Source organism: Protopterus annectens, chromosome 1.part0, assembly GCF_019279795.1.
Source record: "Protopterus annectens isolate FY-2018-M chromosome 1.part0, PAN1.0, whole genome shotgun sequence".
NCBI lineage: Eukaryota > Metazoa > Chordata > Ceratodontiformes > Protopteridae > Protopterus > Protopterus annectens.
In genome coordinates this window covers 1,535,644,416-1,535,666,345 of record NC_056725.1, presented here as the reverse complement: position 1 = coordinate 1,535,666,345, position 21,930 = coordinate 1,535,644,416, and the positions used below count along the sequence as shown (strand labels likewise).

At 41.1% G+C, this 21,930-nt stretch overlaps 1 protein-coding gene across 7 annotated transcripts in view; it reads left to right on the top strand.

The window, feature by feature from the left end:
• FAM227A (family with sequence similarity 227 member A) overlaps positions 1-21,930 on the top strand; it is a 1,098,330-nt gene that overhangs the window by 997,303 nt on the left and 79,097 nt on the right. For 6 of the 7 annotated variants that reach the window (XM_044067970.1, XM_044067965.1, XM_044067954.1 and 3 more), the window contains one exon: positions 3,105-3,257. The exons of the other annotated variant lie outside the window; for it this stretch is intronic. In XM_044067970.1, coding sequence (XP_043923905.1) covers positions 3,105-3,257 — 153 coding nt within the window. The remainder of the gene's footprint in view (positions 1-3,104; positions 3,258-21,930) is intronic. 7 annotated transcript variants of the gene reach the window in all.

Genomic DNA, 21,930 nt, shown 5'->3' with positions numbered 1-21,930 from the left:
CCAAGTAGAACAGAACTTCAACTGAAGTTGGTAAATCTGGCTTCACCAACAAATGTGCAATGATTATAAATATTAACAATAACCTTATTTAAAATATATTTTTTCTCATTCCTTTAAACATAACCATTTTATGTGAGAACTCCTTCTTCTGGACATCTGTTTATGCTGTAATATTTAAAGTGGAACAACACTGTTAGTATACCATGCATGCACACTTCATTCAACAACATTCAGATAACATGTAGTCTGTGCCATTGTGTCGTGGATGGTAAAAGAATGCTTTGATAGTTTTACCATACATGTAGTTTAGTTTGTCTCTCTGAAACAAATGATTACATTCATGCACACTGATGAGGTGTATGAGATTATACAATGCAAGAGTAACATTTTATTTTACTTGTTGATGTTGCAATTGTACTACCAGTTTTGAAATGATGGTTTGTTCACCTTTATCTGTCTGTTGCATATATTTTTTGTGGTCATAATTACACTTGATCAACACAAAAAATAGTTTAGCTGGTCAAAAAAGCTGCACTGTGAGTTTATTTTACTAACAGTGCTATAACTAAGCAGTGCACCCTGCTAAAGAATGGATAATTTGTATTTTACTTATGGTGATGGGGCAGTGCTGATCATGATGGCACCGTCTGAGTGACCATAGTAGAAGAGCCTCCTCTCCACTCTGATTAACATCACAGATTACCTACAGTTTTGTCATGGTGTATTGCTCTTATACAATGGCATTATTTAAAAAATATATCTTACCTATTTAAAATAATGCCACTGTACAATGTGAACACCACCTCTGTTCCATCTCTGTGCAGTGATCCAAGTCAGCTGAAACAGTTTTAAGATATACTGTGCATTGGCATGTCCATTTATGCAGTAACTTATGTGAAGTACAGTGAGTTACCATATCTTGTGTCATTGTAAGAGTAGAAGCAAACAGTTAAAGACTTTGCATTTTAATGACAGTTGGGTGTATTTTTACAGTTAAGCAATTTAAACATAATGGAGGTGCACAGTGCAAGCTGACTGAATATCCTGCTCCATATATCCCTTCACATGGTACCCTAGCATTTGATAGCTATTGTTAGGGTACCCTGCTCCATATATCCCTTCACACGGTACCCTAGCATTTGATAGCTATTGTTAGGGTACCCGGCTCCATATATCCCTTCACACAGTACCCTAGCATTTGATGTCTATTGTTACCATCTACTATGATAAGTAACTTCATATAATCTCATCCAGGATGTGTCATATTTTCATGTTTTCTTCATATTATCCCATGAATTTCCTTTTAATCATAGTCACTAGTTTGTGTCATGGAGGGATGGAGCCTTGACTATGACTTAGACAACCCAAGATCTGGGTGTGTCTCAGATGCTAGAAGAGCTGGGTGAGAGAATGGGAGTAAGCAACAATACTGGCTCACCCATCCTGTGAAGGGGGAGGCAGGTGGTCCAATTTGCATCAGTAATGACACTGATTGGAGAGATATGTGTTTGAGATGGGAATATGTGCTTGGCTCTTCCAAGCAGCATCTGCATGGCACCCTTCATAGGGTGTGTGTGAAAACACGCACACCCACAGTGGAAGGCATTGAAAGTCCTCGCCCACGTCAACATCTGTGAGAAGAGTTGGGCCAGAAAATGGGAAGTACCCCTCTTGACTGCCTGAATGTGGCCACACCACAAATGGCTCTCACCGCACTGATAAGAAACAAGTGACCAGCAGTAGTAGCTAGAAGGTTGGCAGGCATGGAGGACAGGGGAAAAAAACATAGCAAAACAAAAAAACATAGTATTTTACCATACCGAGCTTCAGACATCTTCTGATTTTTTATCATTATCCATCATTTTACTTTACCCATCCTCATTATAAGCCATTTAAACTTTTTATTCCATAGTTGTGTGTGTAATTCACATCTGGCTATTAAACTTCCTCACACCTTTACATCATCTTGACTTGTATTTGTGCCCAGGGAAATTATCCCTTTAGTCTTAATTTTGAAACTTTCATCATTTTAATCCATTTATACTCTACAGTATAATAAACATGTCTTTTATTACTGACATAAACCTTTTGCCAGTTTATTATCTCGTTCCCAAACAATCCTTTGTATTACTGTTTTCCTTTTCCTTCTTAAACAGCGTGTGAACTTAACACACTATTGAATGTCTGAACTGGGAAGCCCTTCTACACTGCACTTACTCATCCCACATCCCTACATTATCATATAGCCTTTTTAGCACCCTAGCTTTGTAAACACTGTCTCCACTGACTCCCCTATAGTCTCCTGTTTCAGAGTTGCATTAAACAGTGACGGTTTACTATGTCCTTTCTAGTACTTATTATTCATGTGTTATGAATTTCAAAACTGCCTGCACCACCATCACCCAAAGTTTATAATTAGCTTGTTTTCATCCACCACCCTTCTTCCTTGCTATTATTCCTCTTTTTTATCTCTTCCTTATATCTCCATTATTAAATTATACCAGTTTCATTACTTCATTTTTAACTCTTGTGTTAAACTATTTTCTCATTTCTCTGTGCTTCATAAAATTGATGTATACTTTTTACAAAGTAGACTGTTGTTGCATCAATCTCTCCCATTCTCGGTCCAGAAATTATAATCTTCTGTTTCACTGCTCTTTTTATTTACATCTGGCTTGAGTTATAGTTGAAAAGTGGTTCTTCTGCATCAGTCTGTTTACCCAGTTCTAAGAAATGATAAACACCACACATACAATCACAACATCTGTGCTCTTCAGCTGCTGTATCATTAGTGTCTTCATTAGCAGCATCACAAATAAAAAACATAGTAAAAATTATTTTCTTCCCTAGAGAATTAAAATGTTGAAAGTATGTTTCAATCTGATCCTCAGCTTGGTATAAGCCATAGTCATGGACTGCAGTCTCCTGGTTTATGAGTCATCACTATTTATTGTTCTGTGTTCTTGTTATTTTGTGTGCTACATAGAATTAAAAGCTATGCAGTACATGTGCTGAAACAAAGATGTTAAATTTATGTCATTCTAACTAACTACTGATTTATAATATTATCTTGTTGAGTTATTTTTTTTAACTTACTGAGTCACACCAGGAATTCCTACATATCGTGATGTTATTCATGAGGGGTACAGACACATACATAAACTGGACAGTGCGAACAAGGCCTGGTACCGGTACCATCGAAAGGAAGTTGTGAAGTTTAACTGCAAGCAGCTAGAAGACAGGAAATCATTCCAGAGGTATTGTGCAAAAGAAAGAAGCAAATTTGTGTGTGTGTGTGTGTGTGTGTGTGTGTGTGTGTGTGTGTGTGTGTGTGTGTGTGTGTGTGTGTGTGTGTGTGTGTGTGTGTGTGTGTGTGTGTGTCTGTGTGCGCACGCATGCTTGTGTGTGTGTTTAAATTTCCTTAGTGGTGAACATATGCTATATTTTAATAATGCATTTACTGTTAAATTACAGGCAGGACAACATTTTTGCCTATTGTTCTGACCGAATGGATTAGCACGCAAACATATTCTGCACAGTGGCAAGTGGATAGCATTGTAGCCTCACAATAGGATGTTTTCTGGTTCAGTTCTCAGCTGGGGTGCCTTCTGTGTGGAGTTTGCTTGTCTTCTCTGTGTCTGTGTGGGTTTTCTCTAGCTGCTTGGGTTTCCTCCCACATTCCAAAAACATGCAGTAGGTGGACTGGACACTCTAAACTGACCATAGGTGCTAGTGTGTGGTATGGAAGAACACACTTGGCAGGGCTAGCTACCTGGCAGTGTGAGCCTTGGCTGTAGATGATTATCATTGTTGAAGTGACACCCCAACCCCATGTGCAAAAATGGGAAATGGGGTTGTGGATGGATGGAAGAATAAAACAAAAAGACTGACAGATTGCATGATGCTGTCTTTTTAAGGATGAGTGAAGTATCTCTAGACATCCTGTCCAAATTGGGCTGCACAGTATCTCATCTGAATGAATCAAAACCAAGGGAAACTCCTAAGATGATGTGGGTGAGAATTCCAGACCACAGCTGCAACCACCAAAAAAAGTCTAATCTCCAGAAATATGTGCACATAACTTTGTAGTAAAAGTAAGGTCAGCAGATAGTAGCAGAGGAAGTGTATAACATAAACAAGCTGTAAAATTATGCAGGGATTTGCATGTTTAAGCAGTTCTGAAGATGTGATCATGTGATCATGAAGAAGAATCTGAGGGTACTTCTACTCAATGCTAGAAGTCTAAACCTCAAAATGCACTCACTCGAGGCACTCCTTAAAATGGAGAACATCAACATCTGTGCAGTGACAGAGACCTGGTTCAAGGCTTCAGAGAGTACACCTGCATTACCAGGCTATAATTCATACCACACCTTTCGGCCACTTAACCTGGACCGAAAAACTAAAGGCGGAGTTGTATCCATATTCATTAAGGATATCCACACCTCCAGGCTATTTGCTCAGCATAATGCATCCGAGATTATCCAAGTGCAACTAACTCTGGGCAAGACCGCAATCCAAATTGTAGCTTGCTGCAGATCCCCCACCATGCCCCAGGATTCCCACTACTCATTTCTTGATACACTGGAAAATATTAGGGTACAACCTAACACCCTAATAATGGGCGATTTCAACTACCCCACCATTAACTGGGAAAACTACTCATGTACCAACTCTTGCACTCAACGTTTTTTGGAATTCATAAATTCCAATGCCTTGGATCAACTTATCCACACCCCCACCAGGGGCAGCAATATCCTAGACCTGATTATTACCAACATGGGCAACCGGTCTCCACACTAGAGGTCAATTCCTCGTTGGTCAGATCTGACCACAAGCTAATCACCCTAGACATCCACATCCCTCCCCCACCCCCAATTAGGGAAACCACAGTAAAAAATTTCTCCAAAGCCAACTTCATGCTTCTTAAGACAGAAGTGGCAAACTTCATGACACCCATGCTGATGGACAATAGAGGTATGGCTGCTGAATCCTACACAAATGCACTTTATAAGCAGTTACATGAGTGCATGGATCGTGCAATCCCTAACAGAACCAAGATGCTATCCTCAAAAAAATGAAGCCAATCTGGTGGTCTCCTGCCATAAACAAACTACAGCAGAAGAAAGAAACTGTTGCAAAAAAGAGTAAAATCCCATGATTGGAGAAACTCCCTGGTCAGCCTCAGTAAGAAGCTGAGATCCCTAATAAAATCCTCCAAAGCTAGTTACGAAAACAAAATCGCCACTGACTCTAAAGACAACCACAAAACATTCTATAGCTATGTCAAGAATCTCAATGGCAACACTCAGATCTGCTCTGAGTTACAGCACAATGGCACTAAATATACAGAACCAACTGATATTGCCAACATCCTGGCAGATAGGTTCAGTGCTAACTTTACCCCCCCCCCCCCGTCATCCCCTAAAGGGCCCATCTCTATACCAGAAGAATGCAAAGTTCCTGTAATCACGGCTGCACAGGTACAAAATGCAATATTCAAAGCCAAGAACACAGCATCCATGGGACCTGACAACATCCCAGGCTGTGTTCTACATGACCTACAGAACGAACTGGCACCCCACCTAAGTACCATGTTCAATCATAGCCTCACCTCAGGCTATGTGCCCACTGAATGGCACACAGCGACGGTTATCCCACTCCACAAGGGAGGTGCCACCACGGACCCCGGAAACTGCCGCCCCATTAGCCTAACAAGCCTGGTCTGCAAGGCTATGGAACGTGTCATCATGGAACTTATAAACAATGACATTGGTAATCTCCAAACTCTGGACCCCACCCAGTTCAGGTTTGTAAAATGCAGATCATGTCTCTTAAACCTGATAGACTTCTTTGAAGCAGTCACCAAAGCCGTAGATGAGGGTAAGGTGGTTCACACAGCCTATCTAGATCTCGCCAAGGCTTTTGACACCATCCCCCACTCTGGAATTATAGATAAACTCACTAAACTAGGTATAAATCCCTATGTCACAAGATGGGTTGCCAACTGGCTCACTGACAGAATCCACACTGTGAAAGTAGCAGACTCCAAATCCAACTTCAGACCAGTGACAAGTGGAGTACCACAGGGTTCAGTCCTGGGTCCTCTCCTGTTTGATATCTACTTCTCTGAAGTAAAGGCTAACAGAGAAGGTCTTTGGCTAATGAAGTTCGTAGATGACTGCAAACTAGGAGCCATAATCAAAACTCCAAAAGATGTAGACATCCTACAAAAGGGCCTCGCTGAGACAGATGCCTGGTGTCAAAACCTTGGCCTCAAGCTCAATGCCAAAAAGTGCATTGTCATCCCTTTTGGTAAAAACTCTGTACCCATGAACTATCACATAGGCGTTAGTCTACTTAACACTGAAAGTGTGTTAAGAGACCTTGGGACACAAGTGGACAGTAGTCTCTCCTTTAATAATCACATCGCCACAGTAGTCAGGAAATCCTTCTACGTGGCACACCTCATCACAAAAGGTTTCTCATCCAGGAAAAAAAGAGGTCATTGTTCCCCTCTATCCGTCACCCATGAGACCCATACAATGCCCCTTTTTATTTGTACCTTACAAGACATCTACAACTACTGGAAATGCTGCAGAAATACCTCACAAAGAAGATTACTGGCCTCAAACAGATGCCCTATGCAGACAGTCTCAAAAAACTTCAGCTTTACTCAGTTGCATATCACCTACTCAGAGGCGATCTCTGCCTAACACACAAAGCTATGTCAAACCCAGAGCTTTTAGACATGCTCCACTTAAAGAAATCCCAGTCCCTACGAGCTACATGTTCTAGGCACCTAAACCTTGTCACCACAATGAACAGAACATGCTGGAGGGATAGATTCCTGTCCCAGAGACTTCCCATACTCTGGAACAAACTACCTATCTATATCAAACAAAGCTCCTCATTAGCACTCTTCAAGAAAAATCTTGATGATTGGATGGGAGATAGGAAATTCACCCCGAGAATCACTTCTGTGGCTCTGCTCGACAGTGGCACAGGAAAATAATTTTCTTGGGTGGCGAAAGCCAGGGTACCTTTTGGCTAGGCTTATATAGGCCTTAGGGCCAATAGCCTAGTACCTACCTATGAACCTAAGTGATACAATAATGAGAGGTAAAAATGCAATGTGGAAAATAATCAAAACTGTGTTATTCTGCATTAGAAGCAGAAAACACAACAGATTTTCATATAATCTTAAACACACAGCACTACAGTAAGTAATCAAGTCATAATGTCAGATCTCTCATAAGGATTCAAAGCTCCTTCTGCAATACATACATGTCTTCATCCTCTGCCCCAGAGACTTTAGTCATGCTGGAACAGAATAATTTTGTATTACTTTCCTGACCTTGGATCTCAATGTCTGGATTCGAGCAGGAAGAAGAGAGGCTGTCTGATTGACAGACACCTATGAACTCCAGACTCTGCATAAGTGTGAGTTGTGATTTGCTGTAACTGACTGTGATGCCTAGATGGATGCAGAACTGGAGCAAGCAGTCCCTTGGCTGTAGGAGTCGATGTATAGTTAGGGCAGTTAGGATCCAGTTGTCTCGGTATAGAAACACTTGAAACTACAAGCTTTACAAAAACCACATCTTCGGGTGCCTATTAAACTTCCTCCATTCATCAGCTGCTCAGTACATATGCCATCATTATTACATAATAGGCTCTTTAGATTTCTTTTGCATCTAGGGACTATAATAAAAGAAGATTGGACATGGATAAAGACAGAGCCATGGCTATTCGTCACCAAAAGGGACAACCTTACTATTCTAAGAATCCAAATATCCATACCAACAGAAGAAAGAATAACAGCAACCTTAGATGCATCAACCACCTCTAAGAGATTTGTGAAGTTAGCAAAAAATATTGGCCCATTCTAACAGCTGATAGTAAAATCAGGAAAACTGTAGGTGAAGTACCATGCTTTACTTTTAAAAATAAGAGAAATCTAAAGAGCCTATTATGTAATAATGATGGCATATGTATGGAGCAGCTGATGAATGGAAGAAGGCTAATAGGCACCCAAAGATGTGTTTTTTGTAAAGCTTGTAGTTATATTAATTCAATCCAGTTACCAGGAAAATTTATAAATTCCAAGACTTTGCGAACTGCAACAGCAAGAATATTGTCTACATTGCTACGTGCAACTTATGCCATGCCTACTATGTAGGTAAAACAAATAGGAAGTTTAAGGAATGCATCCTTCATCAGCAACTGGATATTAAAAATAAAATAAAAACAAATCCCTGTTTGGGCACATACAGGATAATCCAGGACATTCATTTAAATTTATGGCCATTTCTCACGTAAGTGTTAACATTCGTGGACGAGATTTATGTAACAAAACAGAAAAAGAAGAAACAAAATGGATCATGAACTTGAGAGCGAATCAGACACCAGGTTTGAATCAAGTTATTCCACTCAAACCAATTTTAAAAGAGAGACGTCTGAAGAAAAAGAAGTAATAGAATGCTAATGACTTGTGTAGAAGTGGGTGTGTATGCTAAGAGTGGCTGCCATTGGTTTTAATAAACTGAAATTGACATGGAGCTGTTTAGCCCATGATTGGTTGCTTGCTATTTAAATTAATCAGAGTTGGGTCAGCACAATAGGATCTGATGAAGGTATCTTACTGAAAGCGCTTATCCTGTCTAGACCTGTGAATGAAATATTTGTGCAGCTTATGGTTTAAAGTTTTATTAAAGGAAGTGATTTTAACTATATATTCGCTTTGGTGGAAGCTACTTTTTGTTCTGTTTGCACCTGGTTCTCCTAAGTAAGGCTTCTTTTAGAAGTGTCTCTTCTTATTTTCTGAATCCTTTGACTGTTTGTTGAAGCACCTCACATAGCAAAGGTAATATGGAAATGTTAAATGTCCAAAAAGCAACAACGTGGCTAACCCCTTGTTTGGTTTAAATCTGAAGAATGGGACAAGCTTAAATATAACTACTGATAAATGAAGAGTTTGATAACATCTATAAAGAAGTGGAAAATGCAGCATATAAGCTTAAAAGGTTACAATAGCAGTGTTTCCATATGGAAGCCTGCTTGCATCACAATTTAATACCAAGGGGCTTGAGAGTAAGATGTATGCTGAGCTATGGGAATACATATCCCGAGCTACTTGCAAAATGGCAAGAAATTAATATTGAAACTAGTTTTCGGTATATGCGACTCCTAATAGAGTATTTTAAGCCAGAGGAGGAAGAAGTTTCCGCCCTCATTGAAAACAAACAGAAGAAGCTGGAGACTATGAAGTTGTCTTATAGTTGTTTAAGTTGGAAAACTTGCAAGATAAGTTAGACATCTATGACAACAAGCTGAAAACTGTGAAAACAAATAAGTTAATGAGAGATTATAATGATTTTGCAAGTGGACATTTATTTGAATGGCCTAAAGAAAAGAAATGTTATACTAGAGACTTACAATATAACAAGAACAACAAAGGGAATGAAGAGGGAAGGGCTGTGCCTCGGATTAATGTGCATGCTGAAGTGCATAACAACCCTTGTAACAGGGAACAACAACCAGTAGTCACACAGAATTTAACAAATAGAAAAAATAATGGAAGTGTGGTATCTGCTGAGATAAGAGAAATTGATAATCCAAAAAAAGGAGGCTAGCACCAAGAGTGATACCTGAGTTTATTCCAAAAGGTAATGAATCACAAATGGTAGTGAAGCAAACCAGTTTCGGCAGTTTTGCCTTCATCAGTGATTATATCTTGATTATGTAACAGTCTATATAGACATACAGCACTACATCTCAATCAAGTAATTAAAGAGACAGTAATAACAAAAGCTGAAAAAGTCTCTATAGTATATGAATGAGTAATCTAATTTTTAATTCTTTGCTGTTATTATGCCAACTACAGGTGGTCATTAAGACCAGGGAAAAAAGAGCCCCTAGCCTTATAATCCACATCTTTTCTTTATCATTCAAAATACTATGCCACCCTAACTTGTTCAGTCTATCACCCACTATCTTATCAATAATACAAAAATGAAATATTGCTGATTTATGATCACATACATGTCTGTAAAGTGCATTAGTCATGCGTTTGTTTCTAATATCACTTAGATGTTCAGACATTCTTATTCTGAAATGTATAGACGTTTGCCCAACATAAAAGGATGAACAGGAACACGTGGCCAAATAGACCACCCAGTCTGTTCCACAATTTGCAAAATGCTTGATCCTATAGACCATTTGAGTATTTTTGCTAGAAAGCTCCTTATATTTAGGCATGTATCTACAAAAGGAGCAATGTCCGCAAGAAAATGACCCAACTAACCTGTCCCCTGTAATTGTAAGTTATTCCAAAGAGTGACTTCCACCCTTGGATTTATAATGATTAAGATAGGACCCCAGTGTCCGTCCCCTATGATATGAAAACTTACATCTGTCCTTAAGGAGAATTGATAGTTTTTGATTTGCCATAAGAATATTCCAGTTTTTGTTAATGGCATTTCTGATAGCATGAATGTTTCTACCATATGTTGTGACAAATCGAATACTATCCCCTGAGGTGCAAGTTTTTTCTTTATATTGCAATAACTCTGACCTATCTTGTCCAGTAGCCCAGTTACTAGCTGAAAGGATGGTACCTGGTTTATAGCCCCTAGCTCTAAATCTGTGTATTAAATCAGTCTTGTGATGTTCAGTCAACATTGGAGGAGCATATCCTTTTGATGCGTAGGAATTTTTACTTGGGAATATTCCTTATGATATGGTCAGGGTGTAAGCTGGTTGCCTGTAAAAGACTGTTATACTCTGGATATTAGCGGAAGACCTGGGTCGTCAGAGTATTATCTTCATTTCTACAAATTTTGACATCAAGAAAATGAATTTCTTGGTGATGCATGTTAAGCGTAAATTCAATGCCCCACTTGTTTTCGTTGAGGTATTGAACAAATTCTAAAAGATATTCTGTGTCTGCCCACCAAACCAGCCAACAGTCATCCAGGTACCGCCACCAGATGTCCATCTCCCCCTGAAAAATGTTGTGTGAGTTATCATATATAAGGAATTCCTCAGAATAGCCCATAAAGAGATCTGCATAAATGGGGGCAAAGGATGCCCCCATAGCAGTACCACTGACCTGCCAGTAACATTCTTGTTGGAAATAGAACACATTCTTCATAAGGACATGCTCTGCTATACAGATTAGTAGTGTGTTAAAGCCTGGTGGATAAATGTCTGCTTTATTAAGCCAATATTCTAGAGCCTCTAGCCCAGCCCAGTGTGGAATATTAGTATATAAGGCCATGATATCCAATGTACACATTATCCAATCTGGTTCTAGTTGGGTATCACTTAAGATCCTCAGGAATTCTGTTGTATCTTTGATCCTGGATCTGACCATAGTTAGAAGGGGCTGTAAGTATTTGGTAAGGAATCCTGATAAGGGTTCAGTAAGCAAGCCCATACCATATACTATTGGTCTTCCAGGTGGTTTTTGCAAATTCTTATGGATCTTAGGTAACAAATAGAGTATTTGTTTCTGGGGATCTTCAACTGTAAGGTGATTTAGAACTGACATACTAATGATACCTTCCTCAGCTGCCAGCTTCAAAAAGGAATCAATCTCCTTTTTGAAACGTCTGGTTGGGTCTAGAGGCATGGCATATAATGTATGGCATTCTGGAGTTGTCTGTGGGCCTCTGATAAGTAATAATCCATGTCCATGACTACAACTGCTCCTCCTTTGTCGGCAGGAATAATGACTACATTATGATTATTTTTTAGTTCCCTAAGGGCTTGTTGTTCCGCTCCAGACAGGTTGTGACCCAGCATCCGAGATTCATGACCATGAAAATGTAGATCTTTAAGAACTGATTGTTGAAATATATAGACATATTTATCCAGTGGAGGCTGAAAAGTAGATTTTTTTAAATGAAAATCAGTAGATATTTGAGCGTCACCCTGGTGACCAAAATGCAGTCTTAAATTCAACAGCCGAAAAAATGACAAAACATCTTTCACAATACTGTCTTCATGGACATAAAAACCAGGAACATATGTTAATCCCTTGTTAAGTAGTTTAATAGCAGTTTCAGATAATGTTACAGAGGAAATGTTGAGTACATTTGAGCATTCTCCTATTTGGGAATTATCGTTTGTAACAATGTTTCCAAATTCTCCACGTTTGCGATTTTTTATCCAACTCCTATGTTTCCTAGGCCTAAAGGGTGGTCAACATTTTTCTGTTTCTTGTGGGCTGGGGACCCCTGAGTGAGCCCATGCTCAGTTTCAGTAACAGAGGATTCCTCCCCTGAGGTGCTGCTATAATCATTTTTAGGTTTCTTTAAAATGGATCTGGGTCTCTTCCTCCTGGGTCTAGTCCCCCTGTAATCCCCATCAGAAAAAGTAACATTCTTTTTGATACCAAAAGGTTTACCTTGTTCATAGTCCATCAAATCCCTGTGAAACTTATGTAGTTTCTTATTCCTTAAATTTTTCTCTATTATTAATAAATCTTTAGATAATTTATGAAGACATTCTTGGTATAATGTCTGACCCTCATATGTCTTGATTTCCTCACGAATACATTGGGTTTCTATGATATTGGTCTGAATTGACCGTTCATAAAAGGAGGACAGTATTTTAACCAATGACGTGGTTGCATCTTGCTGTGCTTGTGCCCACTCCTCATATAGCCTATCATCCGGATTACTGACAAATGGTTGCGACCAGATTCTCAAGCCCCTTGGAGTTCTATTTTTAGCCTGATAGGCCTTGAATAGTTTAAGGTGCCAAACTGAGCTATGTAGATTAGTCATACTTGTAGTCAGTTTTATAAAAAGATTCTTGCATAGGTCATTTGGATCCCTAGGGTCCCCAGCAATGATACCACCATTATCTTGAACCCCAAACACTTGAAGGTCATTTTTATCTTCAGATAAACCCTGCAGTATAGTGACTAAATCCATGGTAGGTACCTCTTACTATACTAGGGGATCTGTCCAAGAATAATTAGCTCAAGGGAAAAAAACAAATATATATATATATATATATATATATATATATATATATATATATATATATATATAGGTCCAAACAAAAAATCATTTATATGATACCTCAGGCTAGCTAATCCAGTTGGATGAGTAGGGTGCTCCAAAGGTGAAAAGTCTGTCCCAATTGTTAGCTATTATATGTCACTTTTTAGCTCCCGAAATATATCAAAAACAGTTGTTGAAGAGAATGGCATCCAGATGATTATTGCTAAGCTTATATAGTGTTCTCCCTGTTAGAAATAATTTTCAGCAACAATATAGTGATTAATGCACTGCACAGAAAAGAAAACAATATGTTAAAAAAAGGTTGAAAAATACAATACCATCTAAAAAAGAGAGCAGGTAGTTTGCTCCAAAAGAAACATAATATACAAATGCAAATACTGTCCCCCTATGAAGCATAGATTCCGTAATAATTAGGGACCTTAAATCATTTGGTATTTAAATAAATGTCCACCTAATCATTTCTATTCAATAGAAACGACTGTGCAAAACCTTGTATGTTAAATGTTATAAGAGGACAGACATAATTTGGTTTGAACAATGACGTCTAAAGTTCAAACAATAAGTAGTATCAAAAAAGCGTCCAATCTTTTATGCAATGCACTGGTATAAAACTCTACAAACGTGTGAATAAATCAACCCTATCAGATAACCGTGACTCGCAAAAATGTATATTATACACAAAACAATTCACCATTAATACCTGAATAAACTGTCCCAAAAGACCCTAGTGGTTTGTATGCCACAGAGGCCTCCAATCATATTATTGCTATAAAACAATGCAAATTATAACCAAGATTCCTACATGTGAAACATGAAAAACTGTACACCGTAGGTACCTGTTGTAATTGTCCAAAGTTCAATATTAGTCCATTTATACACAAATGCTCAGTTGTCGCAGTTGGAGTCCAGGAAAATATAGCAAATTTTAGTCCAAAAGGTTTATAGAGTAAACGTCCGATTACTCCGTATGCCACAATGATCCTTTGATCTTATTGTTGCAAAACAGTAGAACAGTTCAACATTATGGCCTATACGAACTGTCCCAAAGGCCCATATGATCCATATGCCACAACGACCCTTCGATCCTGTTGTCGCAATCAGTTGTAACAAGTTATGACCAAGCCTCACATATTGAACATCAATAGTGCCTGTTAAGCTGTTGCCCAAATCCAAGTTAGTCCATAAGCACACACCTGCCCTATAATCCTGTAATCGCAACTGCAATACAATATGGCAGACTGAAAATTTACATATAGAACATAAAGGTCTACAATAGTTCCATATGCCACAACGACCCTTCGATCCTATTGTGACAGTCCCATGAAGTTGTTCAGAATAACCAAAAACCTCAGTTTCCCAAGAGTAAATATCATTAAATGTGAACCTCCATTTCGGTCCTGTTTAATCTAATGTTTCAGACATAGGATAGTTCAAATGCTCCACCAGGCCTAACGAGCAGCATTTCTTTAGTGAGCAAAACACTTCGCAAAAAAATAATAAGTCCAAAAGATATAGATGATGTTTATTTCTACCTGCGAGTCACAGTAGATGATAATCCAATTTGGGTGAAATAATACTTGAATAGTAGACGAAAATAAAGTGCTGAAAGTAAAAATGCATCATACACAACCACAACATACAGCCGATCAGTCAGGGGCCCCCAGCGAAGTGAAACAACATAGTCTAAACCCAAAAGAACTCCACATGTAGGGTAGGTGCAACCGGCCAAAAAGCAAACTCAAAATCCAAAAAAAGGAGGCCAGCACCAAGAGTGATACCTGAGTTTATTCCAAAAGGTAATGAATGACAAATGGTAGTGAATCAAACCACTTTCTGCAATTTTGCCTTCATCAGTGATTATATCTTGATTATGTAACAGTCTATATATACATACAGCACTACATCTTAATCAAGTAATTAAAGAGACAGTAATAACAAAAGCTGAAAAAGTCTCTATAGTATATGAATGAGTAATCTAATTTTTAATTCTTTGCTGTTATTATACCAACTACAGGTGGTCATTAAGACCAGGGAAAAAAGAGCCCCTAGCCTTATAATCCACATCTTTTCTTTATCATTCAAAATACTATGCCACCCTAACTTGTTCAGTCTATCACTCACTATCTTATCAATAATACAAAAATGAAATATTGCTGATTTATGATCACATACATGTCTGTAAAGTGCATTAGTCATGCGTTTGTTTCTAATATCACTTAGATGTTCAGCCATTCCTATTCTGAAAGGTCTAGACATTTGCCCAACATAAAAGGATAAACAGGAACACGTGGCCAAATAGATCACCCAGTCTGTTCCACAATTTGCAAAACGCTTGATCCTATAGACCATTTGAGTATTTTGAGATCTGATGAAGGTATCTTACTGAAAGCGCTTATCCTGTCTAGACCTGTGACTGGAATATTTGTGCAGCTTGTGGTTTAAAATTTTATTAAAGGAAGTGATTTTAACTATATATTCACTTTGGAGGAAGCTACTTTTTGTTCTATTTATATATAACCTAGTATTCAAACTATCTCGTGATGATACTATTCAATAGTACTGTAACTAGGGCAGGGCGAGAGGGGCAACTGTCCTGGCATTGGGGAGGCACAATCAGTAGATCCTGATCACTCATTAATGCAATACTTTGCAGTCAGACCTGAGTGCTGTGGTACTTTGTATGTGGTCTAAACTGTATCAGCTGCTTACTACATGGTAGCAAGTAGTTTGCTACAGTTTAACAAGAATATTTTTTTAACTAAAACCTGAGCGCTGTAGCTACAGTTTAAAATAGAAATGTGTTTAATGGTATGTCATGCAGCTGTTTTTTTTTTTTTTTTCGGTCCTTCATTAGAAGAGCTGGTGGGTGCAGATCTAACTGTAAGACTGCAATAAACCAATGAATTACAATATATTGATTGGTTTACTACAGTGAAGTGCTTTTTTTTTTTTTTGTACTGGCACAGGGCACTGCTTGAAACAGCTACACCGGCTATTTACTTAGGGTCTAAAATGCATCTAAACTCAAATCCTTTGTGGGTTTTACATTTCTTTTGTTTCACAAGGTTTGTACACAATTTATTTCACATTCTTTACTAGGCATTTATTTTTTTCTCAATAAAAATTAAAATCATGTTTTCAGAAACAGCTTATCAGATAGGAGCAACAGCTTATCGTAGGATGTGGACTTTCTTCTGTTACAGAAAACACATCATCCTAGCTATCTAAGGAAAACATAATATGTGAACCTTCTGTGTTTTTTTTAAAGAAGGAACATCCTCCCCGGGATTCATGAACCTTGCGCCAGGCGCCCGCATAGCGTCGGCGTTATAACGCCAAATATGGCCACCGAGCGATTCAGGTATGAATCAATCCCACGTGCACTACCGGCGTATGCTAATCACACTGTGTGCGGTATTGCACCATGCAAATGAAGGCAAATAGCGATCCACGGTTGGGCAGGCGCGTAGGCACGGCAATGTAAACCAAAAAAAAACGGTTTACATTTAGCCAAACATGACCAAGGAGTAATGGAAGGCTGTCAACGTCAGGTATCATACAGGTGCAATATGCCAATGGCGAAAGGCACCGAGAATGTCCAAAGAAAACATGCACAAACTGTAAATAATGACATAAATGTTATGTACGTAGAAACCACAGCAGAACCCCCAGATATGTGCACAGAAGGTGCAAAACAATTAAATAATATGAGAATGTCCTAAAAGAGCAGTATAATACACATCAGATGCACAGCCACCACACACCATAGTATGTATGGAAAGCCTCAACCCCAGCGCAAGGGTTGTCAAGGAGTGGCGGCAGTGTTCGTTGCCGTAACCATGTATTAGCAGTCAATGCCATGCAAATGAGGCAGATAATAGTGAATCGCAAAACCGGCGCCGGTGTAAGGATGGAGCAAACGGCGCAGCGGTAGTACACCGAGGAGTGGCCTACACGGGATACATGTCAATCGCAGAGGGGTGTGCCACTGTAGGAGGAAGCACATTGGAGGCCAGCAAACATGGGCTGTACAATGCACATCACAGCAGCAGGATCGGCGTGTGAGGAAATAGATGCGCTGAGAGTACATAATGCCCGCATAGATGCATGTGCACGAGGATGACTACGTTCCCCAACCCAGTCATGTGACGGCCTCCCCGTCAACAACCACAGATATAGGAAGGTAATGCGGAGAATATGAGGAAATGCGGAAACAGTGTAATTGGAGCCGTAATGAGCAATCAACACCAATCAATCCAGGAAGGGCAAACGGCGGCAGCTGACAACTCTGCATGCAGACCCCTGCATAACGGGAAAGGGGAGGCATAGGAATGCAAAGATAGTAGGGGATGTAGTAGAAATGCAAAGAGCAAAGAACCGAAATAGCACAGCCAAGTACAGAGGTAGCATAACGGCGGCAGACAAAATGCATCATATGCCATGTGCCTGCAGGATGCACTGCAGGCAATAGTAGGTGCAACGTGCAGAAACAGTAATGTAAGATGCAAAGCTAAGCCAATGCAGGCAACTGTAATGTAACACTAAAGGCAATACCGTTGCAGTTGCAACGGTAAAACACCGAAGATAATCCACAGATACGGCTGCACAGACACACCCAATGACATCACCGGGTATACAGCACAACAGTATAAAGTGTGAATGCACTCAACACACAGCGCGATTTCCCAAACGCCGCACCGTAGGGTGTAAACACACGGGGAACTTTTAATATGTAGATGTTGGGTGCCGCCGTGGCCGTGATGCATAGGTATGTGTCAGAGACAGACGGAGTTGCGGAGGAGGGTGCCGACAACTACCGTAGGCCTCATAGGAGAAGGAGAGTGTTCAGACCAAGGGTGACCTACCAGGGGCTGCAAGACCTGGAGATAGTAGAGCGCTACAGGGTGGACAGGGACACGTTACAGCAAATAGTGGAGCTGTGCCGGCCACGCCTGAGAACAAGAGACAACAGAGGGGAGCCCATCCCAGTGGACACAAAGGTATGTGTGAGCTTGCGAATACTGGCTACAGGTACCTTTCAAAGGCCAACCGGGGATATAATGGGTATCTCACAGGCATCAGCATCCAGGGTACTACACCAGTTCCTGGATGCCATGTTACGACATGCCCGTGAGTATATAAACATCCCCAGACCTCAGTAGGAGTTGTCTAGCAATATGCGCCACTTCCACCGTGTGGCACAATACCCGGAGGTACTGGGTGCGATAGACTGTACGCACATAGAAATCAAGTCACCGCCCGGGGAGCAGGGTAGACGCTACATAAACCGCAAGGGATACCCCTCCATCAATTGCCAGGTCGTGTGCAATGCGCAGGGCATTATCATGGATGTGTGTGCTGGCAGCCCTGGAAGCTACCACGACTCCCATATCTGGCATGCCTCACAGCTGTATCAGGTATTCGCCACATCACACAAGGTCACCTTGTGGGGGATGCTGGCTATGCACTGGAGCCGTGGATGATGACACCCATCAGAAATGCACACACACACATGCAAGAACGCCATAATGAGGCACACGCACAAACCAGAATAATCATAGAGCGTGTGTTTGGGATGTTGAAATCACGGTTCCGGTGCTTGGATACATCTGGTGGAGCCTTGCAGTACTCTCCAGGCACATGTGCCCACATATTCATAGTATGTTGTATGCTACACAATATGATTCTGCGGAAACAGCTGCTGCAGGGACATAATGGTGTAGGGCCACCAAGCCCGCCACAACTGCCAAGGCAAGCACAGGTACAGGGCGTTCAGAGCCATGAACACACTGTGCCAGCCCCAGTAGGTAGACGGAGGCATACCCAATATGCCTACGCCCTGGCAAAGAGGGAACGCATAGCACATACTTTGACAGCGTAGGCCCCATGGACTGACACCTCCTTACCTGCACACACAGTGAAATGGATGCCACACAAACATGTCCGCCCGTAATGTGTACCGTATGGGCAGACCTATGTGAGACTCCAACAAAGGCACCACCCAAACACTGCACACCCAATAGCCAGCAGAGCATGGAACGCCAACACCTCAACCGCACGCCGGTTCTACAGTAGACGGCGAGCTATGCTGCCACTGTCGCCGCAAGTCGACTACATATGTACTTATGTGCATACACAGATACGGAAATAGATATCAGTACACACGTAGAAATATATGTACACATACACAGATATAAAGTACAACAGGTTAATATGGAACCCAGGGATGCAAGTTTACAGATAAGTAAGACGCGAAATCTCCACATAGTAAACATAGTGAATGACAACCCGATCATCCGGGAGGGTGGGCAGAGCAGGGAACGCCAGCCATGGAAATGTCAACCTGCATCAATACATATCCGCGGGTCGGGATGATCGCCAGGCCACGGTACAGTAACAGGATATGTGCGAGTCATATCCATAGGATATGAGTGCGGAGGTACACACCGCCGGCGATGCGGCCAACGTAGGTAGTGTGTGCAACCGTCGGTGCGAAAGCGGCAATCATACCTGTCAAGTGTACGTCATTATGAGGAACGTACCTCATTTGGGGTCTAAAACAGTTCATGTTCCTCACAGTTCCTCAACGTTCCACATTGAAAGAGTCTGTCACACATTCATTGTTAGGAATGTATTTAAATGAAATCCTGGTAAATAGAAATTAATCATAGTAATTCATTAAAGGTTCTTCTTTGTAAGTAAATCAGCATATTTTAACCATCCTATGACCTTCTTAGCTGAAGTTGTTAGTAAGCCATTAGTATGTGTTCCACATTTTGCCCATTTGTTCCACATTATGAATGTGTGTGTTCCTCATTTTGGAAATGGAAGGTTGAGAGCTATGGCGGCAATATGTGTATGTGTGAGGTGAGGTTGTCGTGTGTTCCGCTGTGTGTGTAATGTGTGTGCCACTGTAAAATGTGTATGTAGGTGACATGTCACAGGCGGAGTGTAATAACATGCGAGGCATACAGTACAGGAACCATAGGCGTATGTACAGCAGTACCCACAAAGTAGTACTGACATCTCCTCAGTGGCTAGGCGTGGCGACGTAAAACGATGCAAAGCGGAAATGTCCCAGAATGTACCACAGGGCCATAGCCAACAGGAGATGCAAAGGACGCATGTAAAACCATGACCGTATGTATGGCGGCCATATGGTAGACTCAACACGATACGTCGGCAGCGTTACACAGCATCAGGCATGTACGGCGAAAATAATGTGCTATCCGGCACCGATCGTGGACACTTACGGTCCGTAAATACCGCTGTGTGTTCCACGTCCGTTAAGCAAGCGCCACACGAATAGGAGGCTACCAGTAGCATACAGGCCGTCCCAAGTACAGGACCACAATCACCGTAACTATCAGTGACAAAATGCCAATGGATAGTAGGCACGGACGAACATCCGCAGATATATAACCGATGTGAAGGAGGAATACGTGCAGGAAGCACACATGCAGGCGATACCGACAGCCCACGACATCAACAAAACAAACATTCCCAGAACAACAGACAGGTAACCTGCAGCTCCCCAAGCAGGGATGGAGCACACACACAAGCATATCTTGTATGTATAAATGCAAGACCCACACCCGCACCGCCACCCACATCCGCAGATATACCCCATCGCACATATCAAAGGGATAACAGCCAAAACCGTAGCAAAAACATACAGGCAGTCAATGACAGCGGCATACCCGCAACAAGCCATGTGGGAAACACTAGCAGCAGCTGATGCATCCTTGCATCCGTTGTGTACAGGAATATAACAGCTATGTTACACATCTGAATGCACAACACCATCGACAGACGCCGCCAGGACACGGACACCCACATGTCGAACAGAATACCATACCCAACACACACAATCCACGGCTAACACCACAGCGTAATGTACCTGACACCACACATAGCGTATGCAGTCACACAAACATGATACAATACATACCATCCCCACGAAGGTAGTGCAAATAACCAACGGCCACACGAGGAATGAACCATGGCCTAGTTTCGCGGGTAACGTACGAATGGAGGAGGATCACCAGTGATATGCGCATAACTACACACCGAGGAACAGCTATTGGCGTGATGAACCCACATGCCTCAGGTGACGACGAATAAAAGGAAGACTCCCTGGATATTCAAACCGTATGTTCATACCGAACACAAAGTGAATCGAAAGCAAGGAGTTAGAGGTAAATATTGACGAATACAGAAGCAAAGGCCAGAAAGGTATGTCGAACCCACGAGATGTACTGGTGTGTAACGCATGATACGTATGACTAATCTGCACTGTATGTGAACGATGTGTGTAAGTAAAGATACCTGTCCATCAGGCAGAGAGTGGTGAAAGGTGGTTATGTAATGCTAAGCTGCGGAGCATACCAACGACTGTGGACAACGTGTGCACAGCAGTGGGACAACATGTACATAGCCGTGATAACCCAAGGTCCGCCATAGGGATTCCAAACACAGAACAATGCCACCACCCACGCTGATGCTGTCAGTGGATATCGAACAATGAAGTGCCACAGCAGGGGATAGGACATGTATGTATAGTGTCACAGCACACATGTGCATGGGCATATACCGTCGATGTCATACGGAATGTGCGCACGACGCACGTATCCCTCGCAGTAGGGGTGACTATGTCAATTATGTGTAATGCAAAGCTGTCATGATGGATATGTTCAGAAATCATAGACAGTATCACAGGCATAGCATGCATGATGGAGGGATGGCCTAATGTTATGTACATAAACACGATATGTATGGCCTGCACATATGGGACAGAGTAGTAGCAGAATAGGTACCGAAAATGGAGGGAACAGCAAGTAACCATGTCCAAACGTTCCGTAGCAGGTGCAATGTGTGCAATGTACACAGTAGT